Source organism: Oncorhynchus tshawytscha, linkage group LG27 (genome assembly GCF_018296145.1).
Source record: "Oncorhynchus tshawytscha isolate Ot180627B linkage group LG27, Otsh_v2.0, whole genome shotgun sequence".
Classification (NCBI taxonomy): domain Eukaryota; kingdom Metazoa; phylum Chordata; class Actinopteri; order Salmoniformes; family Salmonidae; genus Oncorhynchus; species Oncorhynchus tshawytscha.
This window is the reverse complement of record NC_056455.1, coordinates 3,483,248-3,507,225: the sequence shown is the minus strand read 5'-3', so window position 1 is coordinate 3,507,225 and position 23,978 is coordinate 3,483,248. Positions and strand designations below refer to the sequence as shown.

General features: G+C 40.6%; 1 protein-coding gene across 1 annotated transcript in view; it reads right to left on the bottom strand.

Moving 5' to 3' along the window:
- Nucleotides 1-17,128, bottom strand: part of LOC112225893 (corticotropin-releasing factor receptor 1-like) — a 162,467-nt gene extending 145,339 nt beyond the window's left edge. Inside the window, exon 1 of the mRNA XM_024390012.2 lies at nucleotides 16,043-17,128. Within this exon, the coding sequence (XP_024245780.1) occupies nucleotides 16,043-16,066 (24 nt within the window). The 5' untranslated portion in view covers nucleotides 16,067-17,128. The remainder of the gene's footprint in view (nucleotides 1-16,042) is intronic.
- Between the last annotated feature and the right edge of the window lie 6,850 nt (nucleotides 17,129-23,978).

The window sequence follows — 23,978 nt, the reverse complement described above, 5'->3', positions numbered from 1 at the left end:
TTTTACTGAGCGTATTTAGGCTTGCCATAACAAAGGGGTTGAATACTTACTGACTCAAGACAATTTAGCTTTAAAAAAAAAATCCACAAACAAAAATTCCACTTTGACATTATAGGGTATCGTGCCTAGATCAGTGACACCAATCTCAATTGAATCCATTTTAAATTCAGGCTGTAATACAACAAAATGTGGAAAAAGTAAAGAGGTGTGAATACTTTCTGAAGGAACTGTATGTCTCTAAAGGGATTTTTTAAAAACTGGACGATACACTCTGCACACTGCATGTAGCTTTGTAGTCAAAGCAGGAAGGGTTTGATACGGACATACAAGAGTATGAACAAACGTCTAATTGATTGCGTTTACGCACTCTCCAACTCAAGACCTATGTAAGAATCATGACGCAATTTTGTTTTGAAAAAGGCATGAGGCGGTTATCTGGGTCTGGGAAACTGGCCCATAGATTCCTATTCAGACATTATGAGATTGTTATCCCTTAGACTCTAAGGTTTATGGCCACTGAGTAATGTAATGAAAATAGACTACACAATGACTGGCATTTGAAAAATAAATAAAGGATTATATTTGTCCAGAAATAGTCGCTTCATTGCCTTGGTATTTATTTGATTTAGCCATGTTTAGTTATGTAAGGACTAGACAGCAAATATCCTGTGATGTCCAGTTTCACAACGCCCATATTGGACAAAATCATCTCTGTATTATTCTATCTACCGACAACACCCCATTACTAAACCTTAAGAACATGAAGAGTAAACCAATCAGATTCAGATTATGGGATGGTCACAGTAAAGTATGAAATAGGAAAATAAAATAGGAATAGATAAGAGACAGATAATGATCGGGCAGCATGTCCATTTTACTATATGAGTTTCTGGATTACCAGTTTTACCAGTTAAACTGTAATAGTCAATGCACAGGTTAGAATTATCTTTACATAAGATCTGTCATGCTTGGCCCCGCCTGCTCCCGCTCCCCCTCCCTGGCACTCGAAGGCGACAGGCTCCCCAGCATTATGCACTCCTGCCACCATCATTACGCACACCTGCCTATCCCCCGTCACGTGGAGACTACGCGGCAGGCTGACTACCTGTTATGCGAGTGCATCAAAGAGCCAAGGTAAGGTGCTAGCTAGCATTAAGCTTATCTTATAAAAACAATCAATCTTAACATAATCACTAGTTAACAACACATGGTTGATGATATTACTAATTTATCTAGCTTGTCCTGCGTTGCATATAATCTATGCGGTGCCTGTTAATTTATCATTCAATCACTGCCTACTTCGCCAAACGGGTGATTTAACAAGAGCATTCGCGAAAAAAGCACGGTCGTTGCACCAATGTGTACCTAACGATAAACATCAATGCCTTTCTTAAAATCAATACACAAGTATAGATTTTTAAACCTGCATATTTAGTTAATATTGCCTGCTAACATGAATTTCTTTTAACTAGGTAAATTGTGTCACTTCTCTTGTGTTCTTTGCAAGCAGAGTCAGGGTATATGCAGCAGTTTTGGCTGCCTGGCTAGTTGCAAACTCTGTGAAGACCATTTCTTCCTAACAAAGACTATAATTAATTTGCCAGAATTGTACATAATTATGACATAACATTGAAGGTTGTGCAATGTAAAAGCAATATTTAGACTTAGGCATGCCACCCGTTAGATAAAATACGGAATGGTCCATATTTCACTGAAAGAATAAATGTTTTGTTTTCGAAATTATAGTTTCCGGATTTTACCATATTAATGACCAAAGGCTCGTATTTCTGTGTGTTATTATATTATAATTAAGGCTATGATTTGATAGAGCAGTCTGACTGAGCAGTGGTAGGCAGCAGCAGGCTCGTAAGCATTCATTCAAACAGCACTTTCCTGCATTTGCCAGCAGCTCTTTGCTCTGCTTCAAGCATTGCGCTGTTTATGACTTCAAGACTATCAACTCCCGAGATTAGGATGGCAATGCTAAAGTACCTATTAGAACATCTAATAGTCAAAGGTATATGAAATACAAATGGTATAGAGAGAAACAGTCCTATAATAACTACCTAAAACTTCTTACCTGGGAATATTGAAGACTCATGTTAAAAGGAACCACCAGCTTTCATATGTTCTGAGCAAGGAATTTAAACGTTAGCTTTTTTACATGGCACATATTGCACTTTTACATTCTTCTCCAACACTTTGTTTTTGCATTATTTAAACCAAATGGATTATTATTTCATTATTTATTTGAGACTAGATTTGATTTTATTGATGTATTATATTAAGTTAAAATAAGTGTTCATTCAGTATTGTTGTAATTCAAATCAAATCAAATCAAATATATTTATAAAGTCCTTCTTGCATCAGCTGATATGTCAAAGTGCTGTACAGAATTGTCATTATTACAAATATATATATAAAAATCGTCCGATTTAATCAGTATATCCTGTTTTTGGTCCTTTATGAAAAATCATAATTGGTCGACCTCTAGTCATTACCTCCCCTATATCTGTCTGTTCCTAAGCCCTGTCCCTCCGCTTCAGGATTAATGTTCGTATGTTGTTTTGTTACCCGGTGCTGACGCTGTTCCTGTCTTGTTCCATGTCTGTTCCCAATTAAATCTTGACTCCCCGTACCTGCTTCTCTACTCCAGCATCGGTTCTTACAGAACGCAGCAACCATCAAACGAAGCATCGGGGAGTGCTGGCTTTCCAGTTGGTGGTGACGTCGGGTCCGGGGGCTGATGGAACCGGGGGCCGATGGGGGTGCCTAAGCCAGCTTGTCGGGCCGGGTGGCGCGCCTAGAGGGGGAGTGGGGGAGGCACTTTCATGCCTGCTCCAACTCCCCCTCCCTGGTGTTTGAAGGCGCCAGGCTCCCCAGCATTACGCACTCCTGCCACCATCATTATGCACACCTGCCTTCCCACGTCACGTGCATCAGCGATTATTGGACTCACCCAGACTCTATCACCTGTGTCATTACCTCCCCTATATCATTCTGTTCCCAAGCTCTGTTCCCCGCTTCAGGATTAATATTTGTATGTCGTTAGCTGACGCTGTTCCAGTTTTGTTCCATGTCTGTTCCCAATTAAATGTTGACGCCCCGTACCTGCTTCTCTACTCCAGCGTCGGTTCTTACACTATCACTGTCTGTGAATCATACCCTTCAGCTCTGTGCTATGCAATCTCTAACACGCAACCCAAACCGGCTGCGCGCGTGCGCCATCGTGCATGAATTTATTTTGTCCCCCTACACCAAACGCAATCACGATACGCAGGTTAAAATATCAACTCTGAACCAACATTCATTTGGGGACAGGTCGAAAAGCATTAACGATGTATGGCAATTTAGATAGTTAGCTTGCACGTGCTAGATAATTTGTCCTATTTAGCTAGCTTGCTGTTGCTAACTAATTTGTCCTGGGATATAAATATTGAGTTGTTATTTTACCTGAAATGCACAGGGTCCTCTACTCCGACAATTAATCCACACATAAAACGGTCAACCGAATCGTTTCTAGTCATCTCTCCTCCTTCCAGGCTTTTTCATCTTTGAATTTATATGGTGATTGGCATCTACACTTTCATAGTATTACCACGACGACCGGCAAAACAGTTTGTCTTTCAATCACCCACGTGGGTATAACCAATATGGAGATGGCACGTGGGTACCTGCTTCTATAAACCAATGAGGAGATGGGAGAGGCAGGACTTGCAGCGCGATCTGCGTCAGAAATAGAAAGGAGTTCTACTTTAGCCCTTGGCAACGCAGACACTTGTTGGCGCGTGCGAGCAGTGTGGGTGCAATAATTATATAACATGGATTTCTACATTTATTTTGCAACACTCGTGCACGCGACGGGTCCGTTCTGGTCAGCATGTAACAGTTATTTTCCAATGCTGCAGTATCTAAGGTCAAATATACAGTGTGGCCCATATACAGTATAATCTATTAATCTATACCTACAAACAACAGTTAAGACCTTTTTACAGTATGGCCATCATCTCTATGTAACCCGGTTATTACACCACCAACTCTTTTCACAGCCCTGATTGGCCTTATGACTGACATATCAGTTTCATACAACACTCCTATGGAAACGAGAGAGAAATATGCATCCCAAATGGCACCCAATTCCTTACACAGTGCAGTACTTTTCACAGCCCTATGGACCCTTTCGGAATAGGGTGCCATTTGGGACGCAAAGAGTGAGTGCTCCTACAGTGTCTTTAAGTGCTTCTATACATGCGTCTGTGAGCATAGTGTGATGTCGAAAAATAAAGAACAGCCATGCAAGCCAGCAGATGGATCGCAGTTTGGCTTGCCAGGAATTATTTCCTTCATTCTATTAAAGGGGCAATCTGGGAATAGTGAATACATTTTTACATTTTAAAAAGTGGTGGCCACTTTGTTTTTGTTTGAATCTCAGATTGCCCCTTTAAATACCCAGCTCTCTGTCAACACTGCCATGGTAATGAGGCCAAGGTAATGAGGTTTCACTTGAAGTTGATCAGACCCATTTTCTGAGAATTTTACAGGGCTCATGTTGTAAGGGGCTTAGGGAGAGGAAAAGCAAAGGCTTTTCTGAGCGACTATTATTGTTATCATCCGCATTTGATTACCTTTGGTACTTAATTTGCTGTCCTCTCCGATTTGGTTATCTTTTAATAGAATGAATTTACAAAGGAGCCAAAATGTAGTTAACCAAAGACTGCAACTAGCCATCAGTCTATGTGATGTGTCGTAACATATCTTTTTGTTTCAAACCATTTCCGATTTCTTTTTACACATTGTATTGGTTTGAGGAATTCTGAATGTATGTATTGCAATCCAAATCCTAATTTCTACTTTATATCTATTTATATAAGGATTTTAGATGTGGTGGTCTAGAGATGCCTGATATCCTATGACTCAATCAAAACAAGTGGTTAGAATTTCTCCTCCAGTTGCTTGCTATACCTTGGGACCAATTGCACAGAAGTGGCATAGATTTCTCATGGGCTAGACGAGGAAACATCTAATAAAATCTGCAGCAGCACTCTAATCCTGACATTGAGCTATCCTTCACTGCGATAGGTTCAGGGCTGTGCATGACCAGTTTTCCATTCATTAGGGGGAACAGTTTTCAAAATGGAGTGAAACTGAGAAGTACCACTGTACCTGAACATGTCCAATAAGAATACTGATTGTTGTTTTCCATTGGAAAACGGTTTGCAACTATGTGCTCTACTGAACATGACCCTGAGCAGATAGAAGAGCTCCCCTCTCTGACCTTCAACTCCTCCATCCTGACCTTATCAGAGATAACCTGTACTCCACTCCTGCAGAGTGCAAACACTGCATTCCCATATCTTCTGTAATAGACTCCTAACTGCACTGATTGATACACCTGGCAGCCTCACCTAAAGTATATGACATACTGTATAGTGGGATATTGGTTCATTACTGGGCTTCAAACTTTGACTGATTGAAGTTCTCAAGCATCACACTATCTGCAGCAATCAGTCCAGTCACCTTGGCTTGGGGAAGGTGGGCTTTAAAACATGTGTGTGCTGGCAAACTAGCTACCATTGATATGTTCAAGTGGAGCTGCTGATGCAAGCGCTTTCGAGGATTTCAGCCTTGCGGCGTCGAACATATACTTTATCATCAACGTAAAGCCAGCCGCTTGGTGTAGTGCACTATACAGGGAATAGTGTAACATTTCAGACGCAGCCGTGATAGACAATAGACGGCTTTATAGGTGACGGGAGTCGGGAGAGAAGCAGCACATCATGCGTCTCGAAAGGTCAAACCATAGTGTAAATGCACATATGCCATATAAGTAGTCAATGAGACACATGGCTGTGGTAAAGGTCGCTGGAACTGTTCGCAGTCACACAGATGTATCATATTCCCCACAGCGTTAAAAGGGAATGGAAACACTTTAGGAAGTAAATCTAAGCAAGATATGTATTCAATCCACTAATACTAAACGTGCATTTAACATAAAAACATCTCTATATTTAGTATTTTGATCGCTGACAATGTTTATTTGAGCTAAGGTCAGCGGCATTTTAAATTGCCATAGTAAAGACTGACGCCAGTGCGTCACTGGCAGGAATCAGCAAATATTCTGTGGTATTGAGTTTTTGTGCGGGGAGTGAATCGAAGAGAGTGAGGTTAGGTGCGAACAACGATGATGGCAACAGCAAGTAGTAATTCAAACATGAACTGTATAGCGCCAGGCTGTATGAATTGGCTCATAGAAAATCCATCGGTAAACTACCATTGGCTGCCCAAGGACCTACAACTTTTATAGAAGTGGCTCCATGTCGTGAAGAGGAAGGACGTGCCAGCTCGAGCTAGCAGGATATGCATACAGCATTTCGCGGAGGCAGAATTCGCGATGAAGGGCACTTTCGATGTTATGGTGTAGGGGTTACCGAACGACCATCATTAACATCGCTGACTTTGGAGTCAAGCAAAAGCGACTGAACGGAGGAGGTGACGTGAGTCAATGCAATGGAGCCTGAGGTAACATTAACCGGTCATGACTTTTGTTGACAAGGCTAGCATCAGACACTGGACAACTTTGTGTAACACCCCCCAGCAAATAACGTTAGTAAGCAACTCAACTGCAACTAAAATTGCAACACAGTTTATCCATGTACCCCTGTTAATAGGTAACGTTAGTTAATGTAGTTAGCTTCCACCTCAGATAGTCAAGTACTGCAATACATTTTGCTGACAGATTTGTTTTTGTAATGTTTTGTTAGCTCCATCTCATTTAGCTAGACTGAAGTTGACATGTTTGCTGAAAAATAAATGTCCCTTTAATTGCTGTGTGTGTGTGTGTGTGTGTGTGTGTGTGTGTGTGTGTGTGTGTGTGTGTGTGTGTGTGTGTGTGTGTGTGTGTGTGTGTGTGTGTGTGTGTGTGTGTGTGTGTGTGTGTTGACAAAGCATTCAAGACAGGTAGCTTGTTAATGTCAACTGATATATTTGGGTTCTGTTTGTCTTAACAAAACGTTTGTTTGTTTTCAGGATGACATCTTCATCCCTGAAAACGTTTTCATCCTGGGGGAGACTGTGCAGGAGGCAGGTGGTACATGCAAATCCATATTATTTATAAGGCTATTGTTTATTTCAAGTATATGCTGTGATTTCTTGAATATAACTATAGCCTAATAGATGCCATAATTGTTTTCTACCAACAAGAAAGAACGGTTAGTACTGCTTGCCAAACTGACACCTGGGTGCCTGTGCTGCCGTGGAGAAGAAGTCCACCGGGACCATTGCTAAAGAGCTCAGGGCCCATCTAGATTGCGCTCATGACCACCAGTATACAACCGAGTCCTGCCCCTAAATGCCACAGATGGAGCTGACAGAGAGTAAGATCAGTGAAAACCATACATCTCTGTCGGGGGTCAAAGACGAGACTTGTAAATTTGATGTCCGAAGGCCATTCATTTCACATAAAAAGATAAATTAACACCCATGGCATAATTGTGTTAAGTGTTTGCAACAATATATAGAATAATGGGTGACATACTGTATCTAAAAAATATTTAAAAACTTAAATAACTTTTGTCTGGACTTTTGCGCTTCATCAATGTCATTCAGTTTAACAATGGTAAAAAGCCATTTTAAAGCATATCACATGATGGTAATCACAGAAGACCAACAAAGAAGACCCATTGAAGACCCTCTATCAATGTGATGAGGTGAGTAAATCTCCCTGAAATATTTGATGATTTCACCTTTTCACCCTCAAGTAACCTTTGTAAAAAAACACATGTCCTTCAGTACAACACAGAAAACATACTTTTAATGTTATTATTTTATAAAATGCTATATTAAATATGAAAAGTAAGGATAATCTTTGTAGGTCAAGGTCATTACTTTATATAGGTGACCAAGGAACTGCCTGTTAAATATGTTTATTCATGAAATCCGTCCTTCAGTATCACGCTTTTGTGCTTCAGCACAACAACATTTTCATGTTATACCACAATGTCACTCATTACGCTGAATGACAGTAGCTGTGTTATCCCATGTTTTCACTAGTTTACAACATTTAATAATGCAATTCATATTTACTTGTTGTATGAATACTGAATATCATCATTTTAAACTATTTTATGGCATTTTAAGGTATTTCAGAGCCGTTTACTACAAAACGAAGGATTTCAAAACACTACAACTCTGACTGGGAAACGTTTACAGACCTTTATTAGTCCAAATTACAAGTTACACACCAGTTAGGCTACATAATACTACATATGCTTACACAATAAAATGACATACACAAGCATTCTAAAAATAAATCCATGTTTTAAAGATGATATTGAATGATGAGTTCAGTTTGTGAACATTCAAGAGTTCCATTTGATGTTCAGACAATGGATTTGGTTAATATTCTGATGTTCAGAATAAGGAAATGTTTTTTTTTTAATGCAATTTCTTTCAAATGCCATGATATTACTTTGAGAAAGATATTCACTGTTTCATGATGATTTTAAGCAAAACTAGTTTTTTGCACAATGTTTATGGAATGTTTTTTAATTTATGCTTTGTTTGAAATGTTCAATTCTTATTTAATCCTAAGTGAATTAAAGTGTACCTCATGTGTCAGTTAAACTATGTTGCATAGTAAAACCCATCTTCTTTATGTGTATGGCGTATGGGTAATTTCTCTCTCTCGCTAGCATAGAACCGATCGACAGTTGAAGACAGAAGTTTGCATACACCTTAGCCAACTAAATTTAAACTCAGTTTTTCACAATTCCTGACATTTAATCCAAGTAGAAATTCCCTGTCTCAGGTCAGTTAGGATCACCAGTTTATTTTAAGAATGTATAATGTCAGAATAATAGTAGAGAGAATGATTTACTTGATCTTTTATTTCTTTCATCACATTCCCAGTGAGTCAGAAGTTTACATACACTCAATTAGTATTTGGTAGCATTGCCTTTAAATTGTTTTACTTGGGTCAAATGTTTTGGGTAGCCTTCCACAAGCTTCCCTCAATAAGTTGGGTGAATTTTGGCCTATTCCTCCTGACAGTGCTGGTGTAACTGAGTTAGGTTTGTAGGCCTCCTTGCTCGTCAACGCTTTTTCAGTTCTGCCAACAAATGCTCTATGGGATTGAGGTCAGGGCTTTGTGATGGCCACTCCAAAACCTTGACTTTGTTGTCTTTAAGCCATTTTGCCACATCTTTGGAAAGGACATTTCTCCAAAAAGTACGACCTTTGTCCCCGTGCAGTTGCAAACCGTAGTCTGGCTTTTTTTTATGGCAGTTTTGGAACACTGGCTTCTTCCTTAATCCTTTCAGGTTATGTCAATATAGGACTTGTTTTACTGTGGATATAGATACTTTTGTACCTGTTTCCTTCAGCATCTTCACAAGGTCCATTGCTGTTGTTCTGGGACTGATTTGCACTTTTCACACCAAAGTATGTTCATCTCCAGGAGACAGAACGCGTCTCCTTCCTTCTCCCAAGGATGAACCAGACTTGTGGCGGTCTACAATTTTTTTTCTGAGGTCTTGGATGATTTCTTTTGATTTTCCTATGATGTCAAGCAAAGAGGCACTGAGTTTGAAGGCGGGCCTTGAAATACATCCACAGGTACACCTCCAATTGACTCAGATGATGTCAATTAGCCTATCAAAGGTTCTAAATCCATTAAATCATTTTCTGGAATTTTCCAAGCTGTTTAAAGGCACAGTCAACTTAGTGTATGTACACTTCTGACCCACTGGAATTATGATACAGTGAATTATTGTTGAAAAAAATACCTGTGTCATGCACAAAGTAGATGTCCATACCGAATTGCCAAAATTACAGTTTGTTAACAAGACATTTGTGGAGTGGTTAAAAAACTAGTTGTAATGACTCCAACCTAAGTGTAAGTAAACTTCCGACTTCATCTAGCTTGCACAATTTAAAGATCTTGTTCTGTTTTTTACACAGTTTTATAACTTAAAAAATAGTTAAAAGAAAAATGCTGTTGCTGCTACTAATAATAGTTCATAGGATCCTTATTGTTATTGCTAAAGGAATCACATTTAATCAATATTTGTGGCCTGTAGTGATGTGTGTCATTCAGGGTAACAAAACATTGTCATACAGTATAACACCAGTATTTTATATTACAATACAATAACTTTGTTTTGTTGACTCAGAGAGACAAAAACAAATCTCAAAGGATGAAGTGAAATATATTTTTATAGATTTTAGCAGGAAGTTTTTGTAAAAAACCTGTGACACATCAAATATGAGGGAGTCAAAATAAAATAATGTCAGTTTTTCTGGGTAGTTATATTTCTGCCCGTCTAAGCATGGATATATAACCTTGTGATTATAACACTTAGTTTTATGAATTACATTTTACTAGGGTACATTCATATGAATCACAATACAAATGATTTATTGGCTTTATTTTTGATTATAACTAATAACAGGGCATAGGTTACTCTCCAATGAACATAAAAAAGCAATTCAGGGAATTGTAATGGCTGTTTAATTTTATTGTTACTTTGAAAACCTTATATGACTTTGACCCATGAACCTGAGAGCTCAGAATCACAATCACAGTGTGAGCCAAGATATACTATCGATTCCTTTGGGGGAGTGGGATGGTGTTCCCGAAAATGGAGAAGGAGCAGGCAATTCAACAGCGAATTCAAAGATGCACCTATCCATAAATGGAATCGAAGTGGAATTGTTTTTCCTCTGATTTATTTTTACCCGTTTCAATGGATGTGCCACCTTGTCCCGGTTCTGCTGTTTCGACTCTCTCTCTCAACCTATGAATGCTCAGCTATGAAAAGCCAACTGACATTTGCTCCTGAGGTGTTGAACTGTTGCACCCTCTATAACCACTGTGGTTATTATTCTGATGTAAAATGACGTTTTTCTAAAATATATTTGATTGTTTGATTGTTTGCTGTTCTGCATGCTGTGTATTCACTAACAGACTGATGTGATGTGAGTGATGGGACATTTTTATAGTATCTGTAACATATTTTGGTGTGTATTTAATCTGCATCTTAACTTCTTAAAGTAGCAATCAGCAGTAGAAACAATAACAAAGTGTCTACCTGCTCCTCTTTCGGTAAAAAACTGAGGGATGGGGCTGGAGAAATGTAACCACTCTCAAATTCATGGACAGAGCTATTGGTCAGTCCTTGCCAGTCCATTGTCTTATATTGTTGCCTATAATGTGTTGACCTGTTTTTACCAGATGAAATTGCTTCTTCCAATTATTGATAAACATGTACCTGTTAAGAAACTGACTGTTAGATATGTTAAGGCTCCATGGATTGATGAGGAATTTAAAAACTGTATGCTGTATGCTGTGGTAGCCATGCTGGCTAAGTGTGCCTTGAATTCAAAATAAATCACAGACAGTGTCACCAGCAAAGCACCATCACACCTCCTCCTCCATGCTTCACGTTGGGAACCACACGTGCAGAGATCATCCTTTCAACTACTCTGCGTATCACAAAGACATGGTGGTTGGAACCAAAAATATCAAATTTGGACCATAGGACAGATTTCCACTGGTCTAAAATCCAATGCTCATGTTTCCTGGCCCAAGTAAGTCTCTTCCTATTATTGGGGACCTTTAGTAGTGGTTTCTTTGCAGCAATTCGACCATGAAGGCCTGATTCACGCAGTCTTCTCTGAACAGTTGATGTTGAGATGTGTCTGTTACTTGAGCTGCAATCTGAGGTGCAGTTAACTCCAATGAACTTATCCTCTGCAGCAGAGGTAACTGGGTCTTCCTTTCCTGTGGCGGTCATCATGAGAGCCAGTTTCATCAAACCAGTTTCATGGTTTTTGCGACTGCACAAATCTTCCTGATTGACTGACCTTCATGTCTTAAAGTAATGATGGCCTGTCGTTTCTCTTTGCTCATTTGAGCTGTTCTTGCCATAATATGGACTTGGTCCTTTAATCAAATAGGGCTATCTTCTGTATACCACACCTACCTTATTACAACACAACTGATTGTCCCAAAAGCATTAAGAAGAAAAGAAATTCCACAAATGAACTTTTAACAAGGCACACCAGTTAATTGAAATGCATTCCAGGTGACTGAAGTTGATTGAGATGAAGCTGAAGCTTCATGAAGCTGATTGAGAGAATACCAAGAGTGTGCAAAGCTGTCATCAAGGCAAATGGTGGCTAATTTGAAGGATGTCCAATAGAAAATATATTTTGATTTGTTTAACACTTTTTCGGTTACTACATGATTCCATATATGTTATTTCATAGTTTTGATGTCTTCACTAGTATTCTACAAGGTGGAAAATAGTAAAACATTAAGAAAAACCCATGAATGAGTAGGTGTGTCCAAACTTTTGACTGATAATGCATATATATACAGTGGGGAGAACAAGTATTTGAAACACTGTCGATTTTGCAGGTTTTCCTACTTACAAAGCATGTAGAGGTCTGTCATTTTTTATCATAGGTACACTTCAACTGTGAGAGACGTAAGCTCAAACAAAAATCCAGAAAATCACATTGTATGATTTTCAAGTAATTAATTTGCATTTTATTGCATGACATAAGTATTTGTTCACCTACCAACCAGTAAGAATTCTGGCTCTCACAGACCTGTTCGTTTTTCTTTAATTAAGAAGCCCCCTGTTCTCCACTCATTACCTGTATTAACTGCACCTGTTTGAACTCGTTACCTGTATAAAAGACACCTGTCCACACACTCAATCAAACAGACTCCAACCTCTCCACAATGGCCAAGACCAGAGAGCTGTATAAGGACATCAGGGATAAAATTGTAGGCCTGCACAAGGCTGTGATGGGCTACAGGACAATAGGCAAGCAGCTTGGTGAGAAGGCAACAACTGTTGGCGCAATTATTAGAAAATGGAAGAAGTTCAAGATGACGGTCAATCACCCTCGGTCTGGGGCTCCATGCAAGATCTCACCTTGTGGGGCATCAATGATCAGCCCAGAGCTACACGGCAGGACCTGGTCAATGACCTGAAGAGAGCTGGGACCACAGTCTCAAAGAAAACCATGAGTAACACACTACGCCGTCATGGATTAAAATCCTGCAGCGCACGCAAGGTCCCCCTGCTCAAGACAGCGCATGTCCAGGCCCGTCTGAAGTTTGCCAATGACCATCTGGATGATCCAGAGGAGGAATGGGAGAAGGTCATGTGGTCTGATGAAACAAAAATAGAGCTTTTTGGTCTAAACTCCACTCGCCGTGTTTGGAGGAAGAAGAAGGATGAAGAACACCATCCCAACCGTGAAGCATGAGTGGAAACATCATTCTTTGGGGACAGGACGACTGCACCGTATTGAGGAGAGGATGGATGGGGCCATGTATCGCAAGATCTTGGCCAACAACCTCCTTCCCTCAGTAAGAGCATTGAAGATGGGTCGTGGCTGGGTCTTCCAGCATGACAACGACCCGAAACACACAGCCAGGGCAACTAAGGAGTGGCTCCGTAGGAAGCATCTCAAGGTCCTGGAGTGGCCTAGCCAGTCTCCAGACCTGAACCCAATAGAAAATCTTTGGAGGGAGCTGAAAGTCCGTATTGCTCAGCGACAGCCCCGAAACCTGAAGGATCTGGAGAAGGATCTGCAGTGTGTGCAAACCTGGTCAAGAACTACAGGAAACATATGATCTCTGTAATTGCAAACAAAGGTTTCTGTACCAAATACCTGTTCTCCCCACTGTATGTTTTTTCCTCTGAAAAATTGGGGGGCCAAATAAAATAACCTGCGAGCCGAATATGGCCCGTGGGCCACCTGTTGGGGAACCTTGTTGTATAGTGCTAGCACACTGTTATTCCTCAAAAGCCATTTTCCCATCTGTCAGCCAAGCAACCATTGGTGATCAGTTATGTGATATGGTTGGGTGGGAGGATTTACATCTCTGTAGCTTCTGTACCCATTGAAATAGAATTAATGTACTAGAATTAAGTAGAATTTAATGGGAATGTCCGCTCTGTGGTCTGGTCCTTTCCATCTGAGGACTCTGCGTTGAGTTAATTAGATCAGCGGGGACAGACAGACCCAGACTGTAAATAGGAGGACATTGAGATATTTCATTAAAGAAGTAGACATTGATATCTAATTGAGGATGAGTTTATATGAGAGGCTGAACAGACTGGAGTCTCACTGACATTCACACCTGATGAAGGAACAAGGATCTGTTTGCCTCTGAAAGAGGGCCCTGTTTAGGACTGTCCTTAAAAGTTTGGTAGACTGGAAAAAAAGTTGTAGGCCTACAGTCTGTCTGCAAGGCAAATTGGGAGTATAAAAATAACATTATGTTAGTGATTCATTCGAAAATGTAAAATGTATTGCTTGGTGGAGAGGAAAATAATGTCTACAGGGTCAGACAGTTTGGCAAATTTAGAGTATAAAAATTATGTTATGTTGGTGACTCAATTTAACATATGAAAATCAAAGACATGGGATGGTTGCCCAGTAAAAATAAAAAGTGATCTGAGAATGTGCATGTTGTCTAGCTACTGTTGATGATTGATCTGCCATCAGATATGCATAGTTGGTTTTATTTGCATTTCCACTTCGTCATTGTCCATATTGTCTTTTCTGCTTAAATTAGAATGCCAATCTCACTGCATTTAAAACTGTCAATCCCTTCACCTCCTAGCCCTGGGTAGCATTCCCTCCTCTCTCTCCATTGGACAAATGCCAGACTTACCTCAAGCAATAGGATTAGTGTGATTCACAGGCCGTGGCTGTGTAGAAATGAATCCCCTACTTGCACCTGCATGAGTTTGATTCTCAATGCATTGTGGTGTCTACGTTGATACTGTTTTGAATATACTGCACAAAGAAGGTATGATCATATGCATACACCAGATACACACCCCTGGAATTCAAGAATGAAGAATCCCATGCAAGTAGGCCTGTGCAAGGGCTGAATAAGTGTTTTGTTGCCTTCGTCGCTTTCAATCTGCGCATGTAATGTTGGCTATGCGGATGTGATGATTGTATAAGAAAAGAGTCATATTTAATTAAACCGATTTAGATTTGACCCTCATTCAAACGTGTAATGACAACGCATAAATCAGGCAAGCCACAAAAACACCGAAAGATTGTCTGAAATGTAACAATGCATTCATGTCCAACTATCTGGGTTGGGCTTTTAAAGGGATTATCTGTTGTTATTAGCCTATACATTTAAATTAAGAATGCTGTTGCTGTTAAATTAACAGCATTCTTTAAATTAAGAATGCTGTTGTAGAATATAGCTAAACTTTGATTTAGGTGATGACAAGTTCTCTGTCATTGGGCTATTTTAAGAACCCTGGAATTGGGATTCTTGAATGCAAGCCAAGTGAATGAATCAACAAAATAATGTACATAACAATATTTAGCAATAACCCTTTTAATCATAATAGTTAGTAGTGCTCGAGAGCTCCAGTGCCAAAATAACCTGCATTTGAAAAAGTACATTGTTCACTAGATATTGTTCTTTACAGGAGTAGTAAACGAAAAACACACACACATACTGCACACACACACTTTTACATTCATCATTTGCTGCTGCTACTCTGTTCTTTATGTCACTCGTATTATTATATAACCTGATGCCTAGTCATTTTACCCTTCTCTCATGTACATATCTACCTCAAATACCTCGTAACTCTGGTAGGCCTACTGGTAGCCTACTCTCTGTATATAGCTCCATTCTTGAGTATTTTATTTCATTCCTCATGTTACTATTTTATTTGTATTATTATTTCTAAACTCCGCATCGCTGGGAAGGGCTCTTAAGCAAGCATTTCACGGTAAAGTCTGCACTTGTTGTATTCGGCGCATGTGACACATTCAATCTGATTTGATTTGAATATATATATAATAATAATTATAATAATTAATAATAATTATTAATAATTATGATATATATATAATAATAATAATCAAAGTCCCAAGCAGTGAGAGTCTAAAACACAATCTCGGCTGAGCCAACAAAACAACATAGCAATTAACTGAAACGACAACAATCATTGTCAAAGCATCTCGCATGCACCTGACATACCTGCGGAAGAATTCGCAGCCACATTTTTTCCGTGCGTTTATTTGCTGATTTCTCCAAACTCCACTCCTTCCTTGCCGCAGCTACTGTGTTACCACGAGATGCCTCCGGTACCAGAGTAGGGATACTCAATCATCACAAGAGAGGATATCACAACACTTTTGGAATGAATCTTGCACACATGAAACACTAACTGTCAGTCAGTCACTTATCGTTATGCATTTTCTCAACTCTGAAGTCCCAATAAGCTTCTAAATTGCCGGTCATTATCTTATCGAGATACGTTTGGTTTGATCCGTGTCAGTCCATTTCAGAGGAAATTCAAACGTCTCTTCGGAAATATTGGTTGTACTATGTATTTCAGTAGTCTATTTCCTTCTGTATTACAACGCTATATATTCCAGTGAATGGACTTTCCAGGGTACCGCGTTTTGCGTGGTTTTAATAATAGTCTACATGTAAATAACTCTTCTTCTCCATGTACATTAAACGAACATGACAGGTTCCAATAATTAATTAAATGGGCCGATTGAAAGTCGGTCAGAGATTGAGGTCGGGTCTCGCGAACTTCAAAGCGTTGACAGCCTTTGCATCGTCCTTTCTCAACCCCTCTTCATAACAGTCCTCTCAAGTATTGCTTTTCCGATGTGCGACTGGTCCGGTGCTCCAATATTTATTTTCTTAATGCTGACTTCTCCAAAATACCATTTAACTTGTAATTGCTAGGCAACATACACCACACTCCTGTCTCCGAGGGAAAATATAGCATGAATTAAAAGCTGCCCGCTGCGCTCCAAAAAGTGAAAAGGGAAGAGTGCTTGGCAGGCTCAGTTTCAGAAATCGCGTAATATGATGTGTTTGACACAACTACACCTGTATCCTCTTAACGCAGTGCGCGTCCACAGTCTTCATCGCTCTTGGGGTGTTTCAGCTCCGATTCCACTTCACTCAGTCCGACCGACTGCTTTCAGAATTTGAAATATTTTGTTTGCGGTGTGTCTCTCTCAGCCTCCATAGGCAAACAGAACAAACTCCAGCATGCGATCGCATAGACTATCCTACGTCACTGCACACTTTACGGCTCTCCTCTCTTCACTTTTGTTTTTCCTCCTGAGAGCAAATTACCTTACTTTCACTTTTATCAAAACAACATGTTAGACATGCTTCTCGATTTATGCCCAAGGGTACACAACTCCAGGGAGCAGGAAAATGTGTCTGTGAAGCTGTGATATGGTTCAATGAAAGCAATAATTTGCCACTGAAGCCCCATTGAAAGCTGTAGACCCATGTCATATACTGTATGGGAACATAAAGATAAATAATTATAATGTAATTTAGGCTGGCCACTCAAATAATCCCCTTACCACTTCTTCTCTTTCTCCATTGCACTGCATTATCTCTCCTGATGCCCCAGCATGTGTATTAGTTCCCTTACGGAAAAAACACATGATTTCACATGTGAAATTTCTACATGTTTTCCACATGCAAAATTGTATTTCATGTGAAAACATGTGGTTTTGGAACACTTTACATGTGATGTGATTTTATATAAAGTTTCATGTGGATTTTCTCCTGATCACAACTTTACACAAGTGGATTAACATTTTCCCATGATACCCTGCAAACAAAAAGTCATTAGGATGTCCACAGAACGCCACAAAATAGCTGCAGTTTTTACCACGTACATATTAGACACATGTATGTTTATTTAAACATTATTATTCAGCATTTACTCACCTGGGATTTGAATAACTTCTTGCTTCATGGCATTCTGATCTTCCTGCTACGCCACCAGTGACTGATTTCACCTGTATTCCCACAATTTTGACTTCATAGTAAATCTCAACTTTGTATAATACGTTCAAGAAAAACTATTATATTTATCATAGTGGTTCAGGAGTACGGTAAAACGGAATTATATGCCCCACCAACACTATACAGAAACCATCAACTTGCTGAGATAAGTAAATTAAATAAACAATGAGAGAATAGTCAGATAACTAAAATAGTGTAGAGATGTATTATAGGTAATGAATCTGTAGGGGACTTCTAAGAATGCTACAGACTTTGTGGTGCAGCAGAAAGATCAGCGTAACCAAAATCCAGAGGTTTTTGATTTCAAATCCAAGGTTGAATCATATTGAAAATTCAGTAATAAGTGATTATGTCAAATTTAATCATATTGTTATTGATTTGTACACCTTTTTTATAATCCCTTTTTCAAGGTAAGCATACCACGTAACTTAAAACCCCCCATTCCTGTCAATGTAAATAGTCCGGGTGGCCATTTGATGAATTGTTCAGTAGTCTTATAGCTTGGGGGTAGAAGCTGGTAAGGATCCTTTTGGACTTAGACTTGGCGCTCTGGGACCATTTGCCGTGCGGTAACAGAGAGAACAGTCTGTGACTTGGGTGATGAGTCTTTTCCAATTTTTTGGGCCTTCCTGACACCGCCTAATATATAGTTCCTGGATGGCAGGAAGCTTGGCCCCAGTGATGTACTGGGCCGTACACACTACCCTCTGTATTACCTTATGGTGGGATGCTGAGCAGTTGCCATACCAGGCAGTTATGCAACCGGTCAGGATGCTCTTGATGGGGCAGCTGTAGAACTATTTGAGGATCTGGGGACCCATGCCATTTCTTTTCAGTCTCCTGAGGGGGAAAAGGTGTTGTCATACCCTCTTCATGACTGTCTTGGTGTGTTTGGACCATGTTAGTTTGTTGGTGAAGTGGACACCAAGGAGCTTGAAACTCTCGACCCACTCCACTACAGCCCCGTCAAAGTGAATGGGTGTGTTTTCGGCTCTACTTTTCCAGTAATCTTTGATTAGCTATTTTGTCTTGCTCACGTTGAGGGAGAGGTTGTTGTCCTGGCACCACACTGCCAGGTCTCTGACCTCCTCCCTATAGGCTGTCTCATCATTGTCGGTGATCAGGCCTACCACGCTTGTGTTGTCAACAAACTTAATGATGGTTTGGAGTCATGCTTGGCCATGCAGTCGTGGGTGAACAGTGAGTACAGGAGGGGACTAAGCACGCACCCCTGAGGGGCCCCATGTTGAGGATTAGCGTAGCAGATGTGTTGTTGCCTAACCTCCCCACCAGGGGGCAACCCGTCAGGAAGTCCAGGATCCAGTTGCAGGGGGAGGTGTTTAGTCCCAGGGTCCGTAGTTTAGTGATGAGATTTGTGGGCACGATGGTGTTGAATACTGAGCTGTAGTCAATATACAGCATTCTCACATAGATGTTCCTTTTGTCCAGGTGGGAAAGGGCAGTGTGGAATATGATTGCGTCATCTGTTGATCTGTTGGGGCAGTATGTGAATTGGAGTGCGTCTAGGGTTTCCGGGATAATGATGTTGATGTGAGCCACAGCCAGCCTTTCAAAGCACTTCATGGCTATTGACGTGAGTGCTACGTGGCGGTAGTCATTTAGGCAGGTTATCTTCACTTTCTTGTGCACATGTACTGTGGTGGTCTGCTTGAAACATGTAGGCTTTGGCTGTTTGATGGTTACTCTGAGGGCATAGCGGGATTTCTTATAAGTGTACGGATGAGTGTCCCGCTCCTTGAAAGTGGCAGCTCTAGCCTTTACCTCAGTGCGGATGTTGCTTGTAATCCATGGCTCCTGGTTGTTATATGTACATATGGCCACTGTGGGGACGACATCGTCAATGCACTTATTGATGATGCCGGTGATTGACGTGGTATACTCGTCAATGCCATTTGATGAAAACATATTCCCGAAACATATTCCAGTCTGTGCTAGCAAAACAGTCCTGTAGCTTAGCATCTGACCACTTCCGTATTCTGCGAGTCACTGGTACTTCCTGCTTTAGTTTTAGCTTGTAAGCAGGAATGAGGAGGATATAATTATAGTCAGATTTTGTGTGTGGAGTTAAGGTGGTCTACAGTTTTTTCCTCTGGTTGCACATGTAACATGCTGGTAGAAATTGGGTAAAACAGATTTAAGTTTATTTGCATTAAAGTCCCCGGCCACTAGGAGCACCGCTTCTGGATGAGTATGTTCTTGTTTGCTTATGGCCTTATATAGCTCGTTGAGTACGGTCTTAGTGCCAGCTTCGGTTTGTGATGGTAAGTAGACAGCTATGAAAAATATAGATGAAAACTATCTCGGTAGATAGTGTGGTCTACAGCATTTCATGAGTACTCTACCTCAGGTGAGCAATACCTCGAGAGTTCCTTAATATTAGACATCACACACCAGCTGTTGTTGACAAATAGACAGACACCCCCACCCTTCATCTTACCAGATGTAGCTGTTCTGTCCTGCCGATGAACGGAAAACCCAGCCAACTGTATATTAACCGTGTCATCGTTCAGCCACAACTCTGTGAAACACAAGATATTACCGTTTTTAATGTCCCATTGGTAAGATAGTTTCGATAGGAGATCATCAAGTTTATTCTCCAGTGATTGCAAGTTGGCCAACAGAATGGATGGTAGAGACGGGTTACACACTCGCCAACAAATTCTCACAAGGCACCCCGATCTCTGCCCCCTGTATTTCATATTTTCTTCAAGCGAATGACAGGGATTTGTGCCTGGTCTCGGAGAAGCAGTATATCCTTCGGGCCAAACTCATTAAAGAAAAAATCTTTATCCAGTCCGAGGTGAGTAATCGCTGTTCTGATATCCAGAAGCTCTTTTCGGTCATAAGAGATGGTAGCAGCAACATTATGTACAAATTAAGTTACAAACAATGTGAAGAAACACACAAAATAGCACAGTTGGTTAGGAGACTGTAAAATGGCAGTCATTTTCTCCGGGACCATTATATCCAAATTGCATTTTCACGTGAAAAGTTTTGGTCCAGAAGGGGGCTAGGCCTGCATCTCTGCTAAAGTCTGGCTAAAAGTTTGAAAGGAATAGGAGTCTTATTCTGTACATTTAGCTATTGTTTACTTTTCTAAAGTATATGAACCTTGCCAGCAGCATACCAGCTAACATAGTTAGACAAGCTAGCTACTGTTCTTTCTCTTGCTAGCTACTCTTGTAGGTACTCGGCAAATGGTGAAAAATCTGTCAATATACCCTTGAGCAAGGCACTTAACCCTAATTGCTCCTGTAAGTTGCTCTGCTAAATGACTAAAATGCACAAATATAAATGTAATTTAATTGATTGGCTACTTGGTAGCTAGTTATGAGGTTGGGAAACTCTCTGGGCTAGATAAAGCCAACTTCATGAAATTGATAGGGGGCTAGTAGTATTACAGAGAGGAAAAAATATTATTATTTAAGAAAAATGTAAAGAGGACAAATCTGAGGGGGCATGTGCCTCTGTGCCCCCTATGGGCATTATGCCTCCGCATAAACAAACAACAGTTTTGGCCACAAGCCTGTCCTTTATCTCTCCGAGGTAAAGTAAGGGGCAGGCTTAAATTATTTCTTAGAGGAGTTAGAAAGATTGATGAGATGACAAAAGCCTTTTTTAACAAATAGAGTAGGTCTATCTGACATATTGCACCACTAAAGCAATGATATCCCATGTGATGATGTATGGCCTACTCTACGAGGGTATTGGGAAGCTCACTAAATATAAAGATGGAGACTTGGGGAGAGGAACACTGTTGCTACCTCGTTCTCTAACATCAGTAGAGGAGCAAACTGAATCGAAGAGAATATTCAGCCACTCTTGGTGGACGATAGAAGTTAGTTTAACAAATAAGAGAAGAAGGCTTGGAAACCAGATGCATTTGTATTATTTAATTATGAAAAAGAATGCCGTATTAGTATAAAATAAAAATGTCCAATTTTTATGAGCATACAATATAGCTCAGTATTGTTACTATTTCTTTTGTAGTATTTTCTCCTCATCTTTATCGAGGGTGCGAATAAGGTGACTGTGTATACTGTATGTCCAAAATAACACAATAATCATCATAAGAATACTTCCAGAAGCACCTTGTGGAGAAGTTAGGGTTTTGAAATCATTTTCTTGTACCACAGTCGGTAGAATATATATTATATGTTATATGTTGACTTGTGTGTCCTGTAAAGGTCATCATTACCTAATAGTATCTCTGAATCTGCACATTTAGTTAACCTAGGAACCTGAATCATGATTGTCTCTTTGTGTATAGTGTTTTTAGAACTTTTTGGGGGGGACAATAAAGGACATTCTGTCCCTCAGGGGCACTGTTGTTGATCCTATTGTGCCACCCCAATCCTCATATCATGGGGTGTGGTTGCAACCAGGTCACCTGTGAGGCAGTATTCGATGTCCATTCATATTTCAGGAAGTCGGGAGATGCTGTGGAAACTGGCCACTATGAGCAACAGTGAGCGCTGTTACCTTCAAGTAGTTTTCGGTTTTGCTAGGGTGTTGTGGACGGTATTTAAAAAAATGTAGGATCCTCATTAGCTGCTACTAAAGCATCAGCTAGTCTTCATGAGGTCCACATGAAACATGACATAATACATATTATAAACTGGGTCGTTCGCTTTGCGTCGTGCCTTAGAACAGCCATTAGCCGTGGAATATTGGCCATATACCACACCCCCTCGTGCCTTATTGCTTAATTATAAACTGGGTGGTCCGAGCCCTGAATGCTGATTGGCTAACAGCCATGGTATATCAGACCATATACCATGGGTATGGCAAAACATTTATTTTAATGCTCTAATTAAGTTGGTAACCAGTTTATAATAGCAATAAGGCACCTCGGGATTTGTGATATATGGCCAATATACCACGGCTAAAGGCTGTGTCCAGGCACTCCGCGTTGCGTCGTGCATAAGAACAGCCCTTAGACGTAGTATATAATGTACAGAACATCATTGATTAAGATGGGACCGGAGCAGAAGGCAGACGTTTTACATGCCCCCGACCGATTGTGTTTTTTTATTTGTCCAGAGATTAGCACTAAGATAGCATTGAATGAGCTGTATTCCACCATAAGCAAACAAGAAAACGCTCACCCAGAGGCGGCGCTCCTATAAGCCGGGGACTTTAATGCAGGGAAACCTAAATCAGTTATACCAAATTTCTATCAGCATGTTACATGTGCAACCAGAGGGAAAAGAACTCTGGACCACCTATACTCCACATACAGAGACACATACAAAGTTCTCCCTTGCCCTCCATTTGGCAAATCTGACCATAATTCCTGCTTACAAGCAACAATTAAAGCAGGAAGCACCAGTGACGAGATCAATAAAAAAGTGGTCAGAGGATGCAGATGCTAAGCTACAGGACTGTTTTGCTAGCACAGACTGGAATATGTTCCGGGATTCCTCCAATGGCATTGAGGAGTACACCACATCTGTCACTGGCTTCATTAATAAGTACATTGATGACGTCGTCCCCACAGTGACAGTAAGTACATACCCCAACCAGAAGGCATGGATTACAGGCAGCATCCGCACTGAGCTAAAGGCTAGAGCTGCCACTTTCAAGGAGCAGGACTCTAACCCGGAAGCCTATAAGAAGTCCCACTATGCCCTCCGACGAACCATCAAACAGGCAAAGCGTCAATACAGAACTAAGATCGAGTCGTAATACACCGACTCTGACACTCGTCAGATGTGGCCTCAAATCTCATCAATAAGCTAAAGACCTTTGGACACAAACACCTTCCTCTGCAACTGGATCCTGGACTTTCTGACGGGCCGCCCCCCAGGTGGTAAGGGTAGGTAACAACACATCCGCCACACTGATCCTCAACACAGGGGCCCCTCAGCCCCTTCCTGTACTCCCTGTTCATTCATGATGGCACGGCCAGGCACGACTCCATCATTAAATTTCAACAACATCATTCAATTTGCCAATGACACAACAGTGGTAGGCCTGATCACCGACAACAACAAGACAGCCTATAGGGAGGAGGTCAGAGACCTGGGGGTGTGGTGCCAGGACAACGACCTCGCCCTCAACGTGATCAAGACAAAGAGATGATTGTGGATTACAGGTAAAA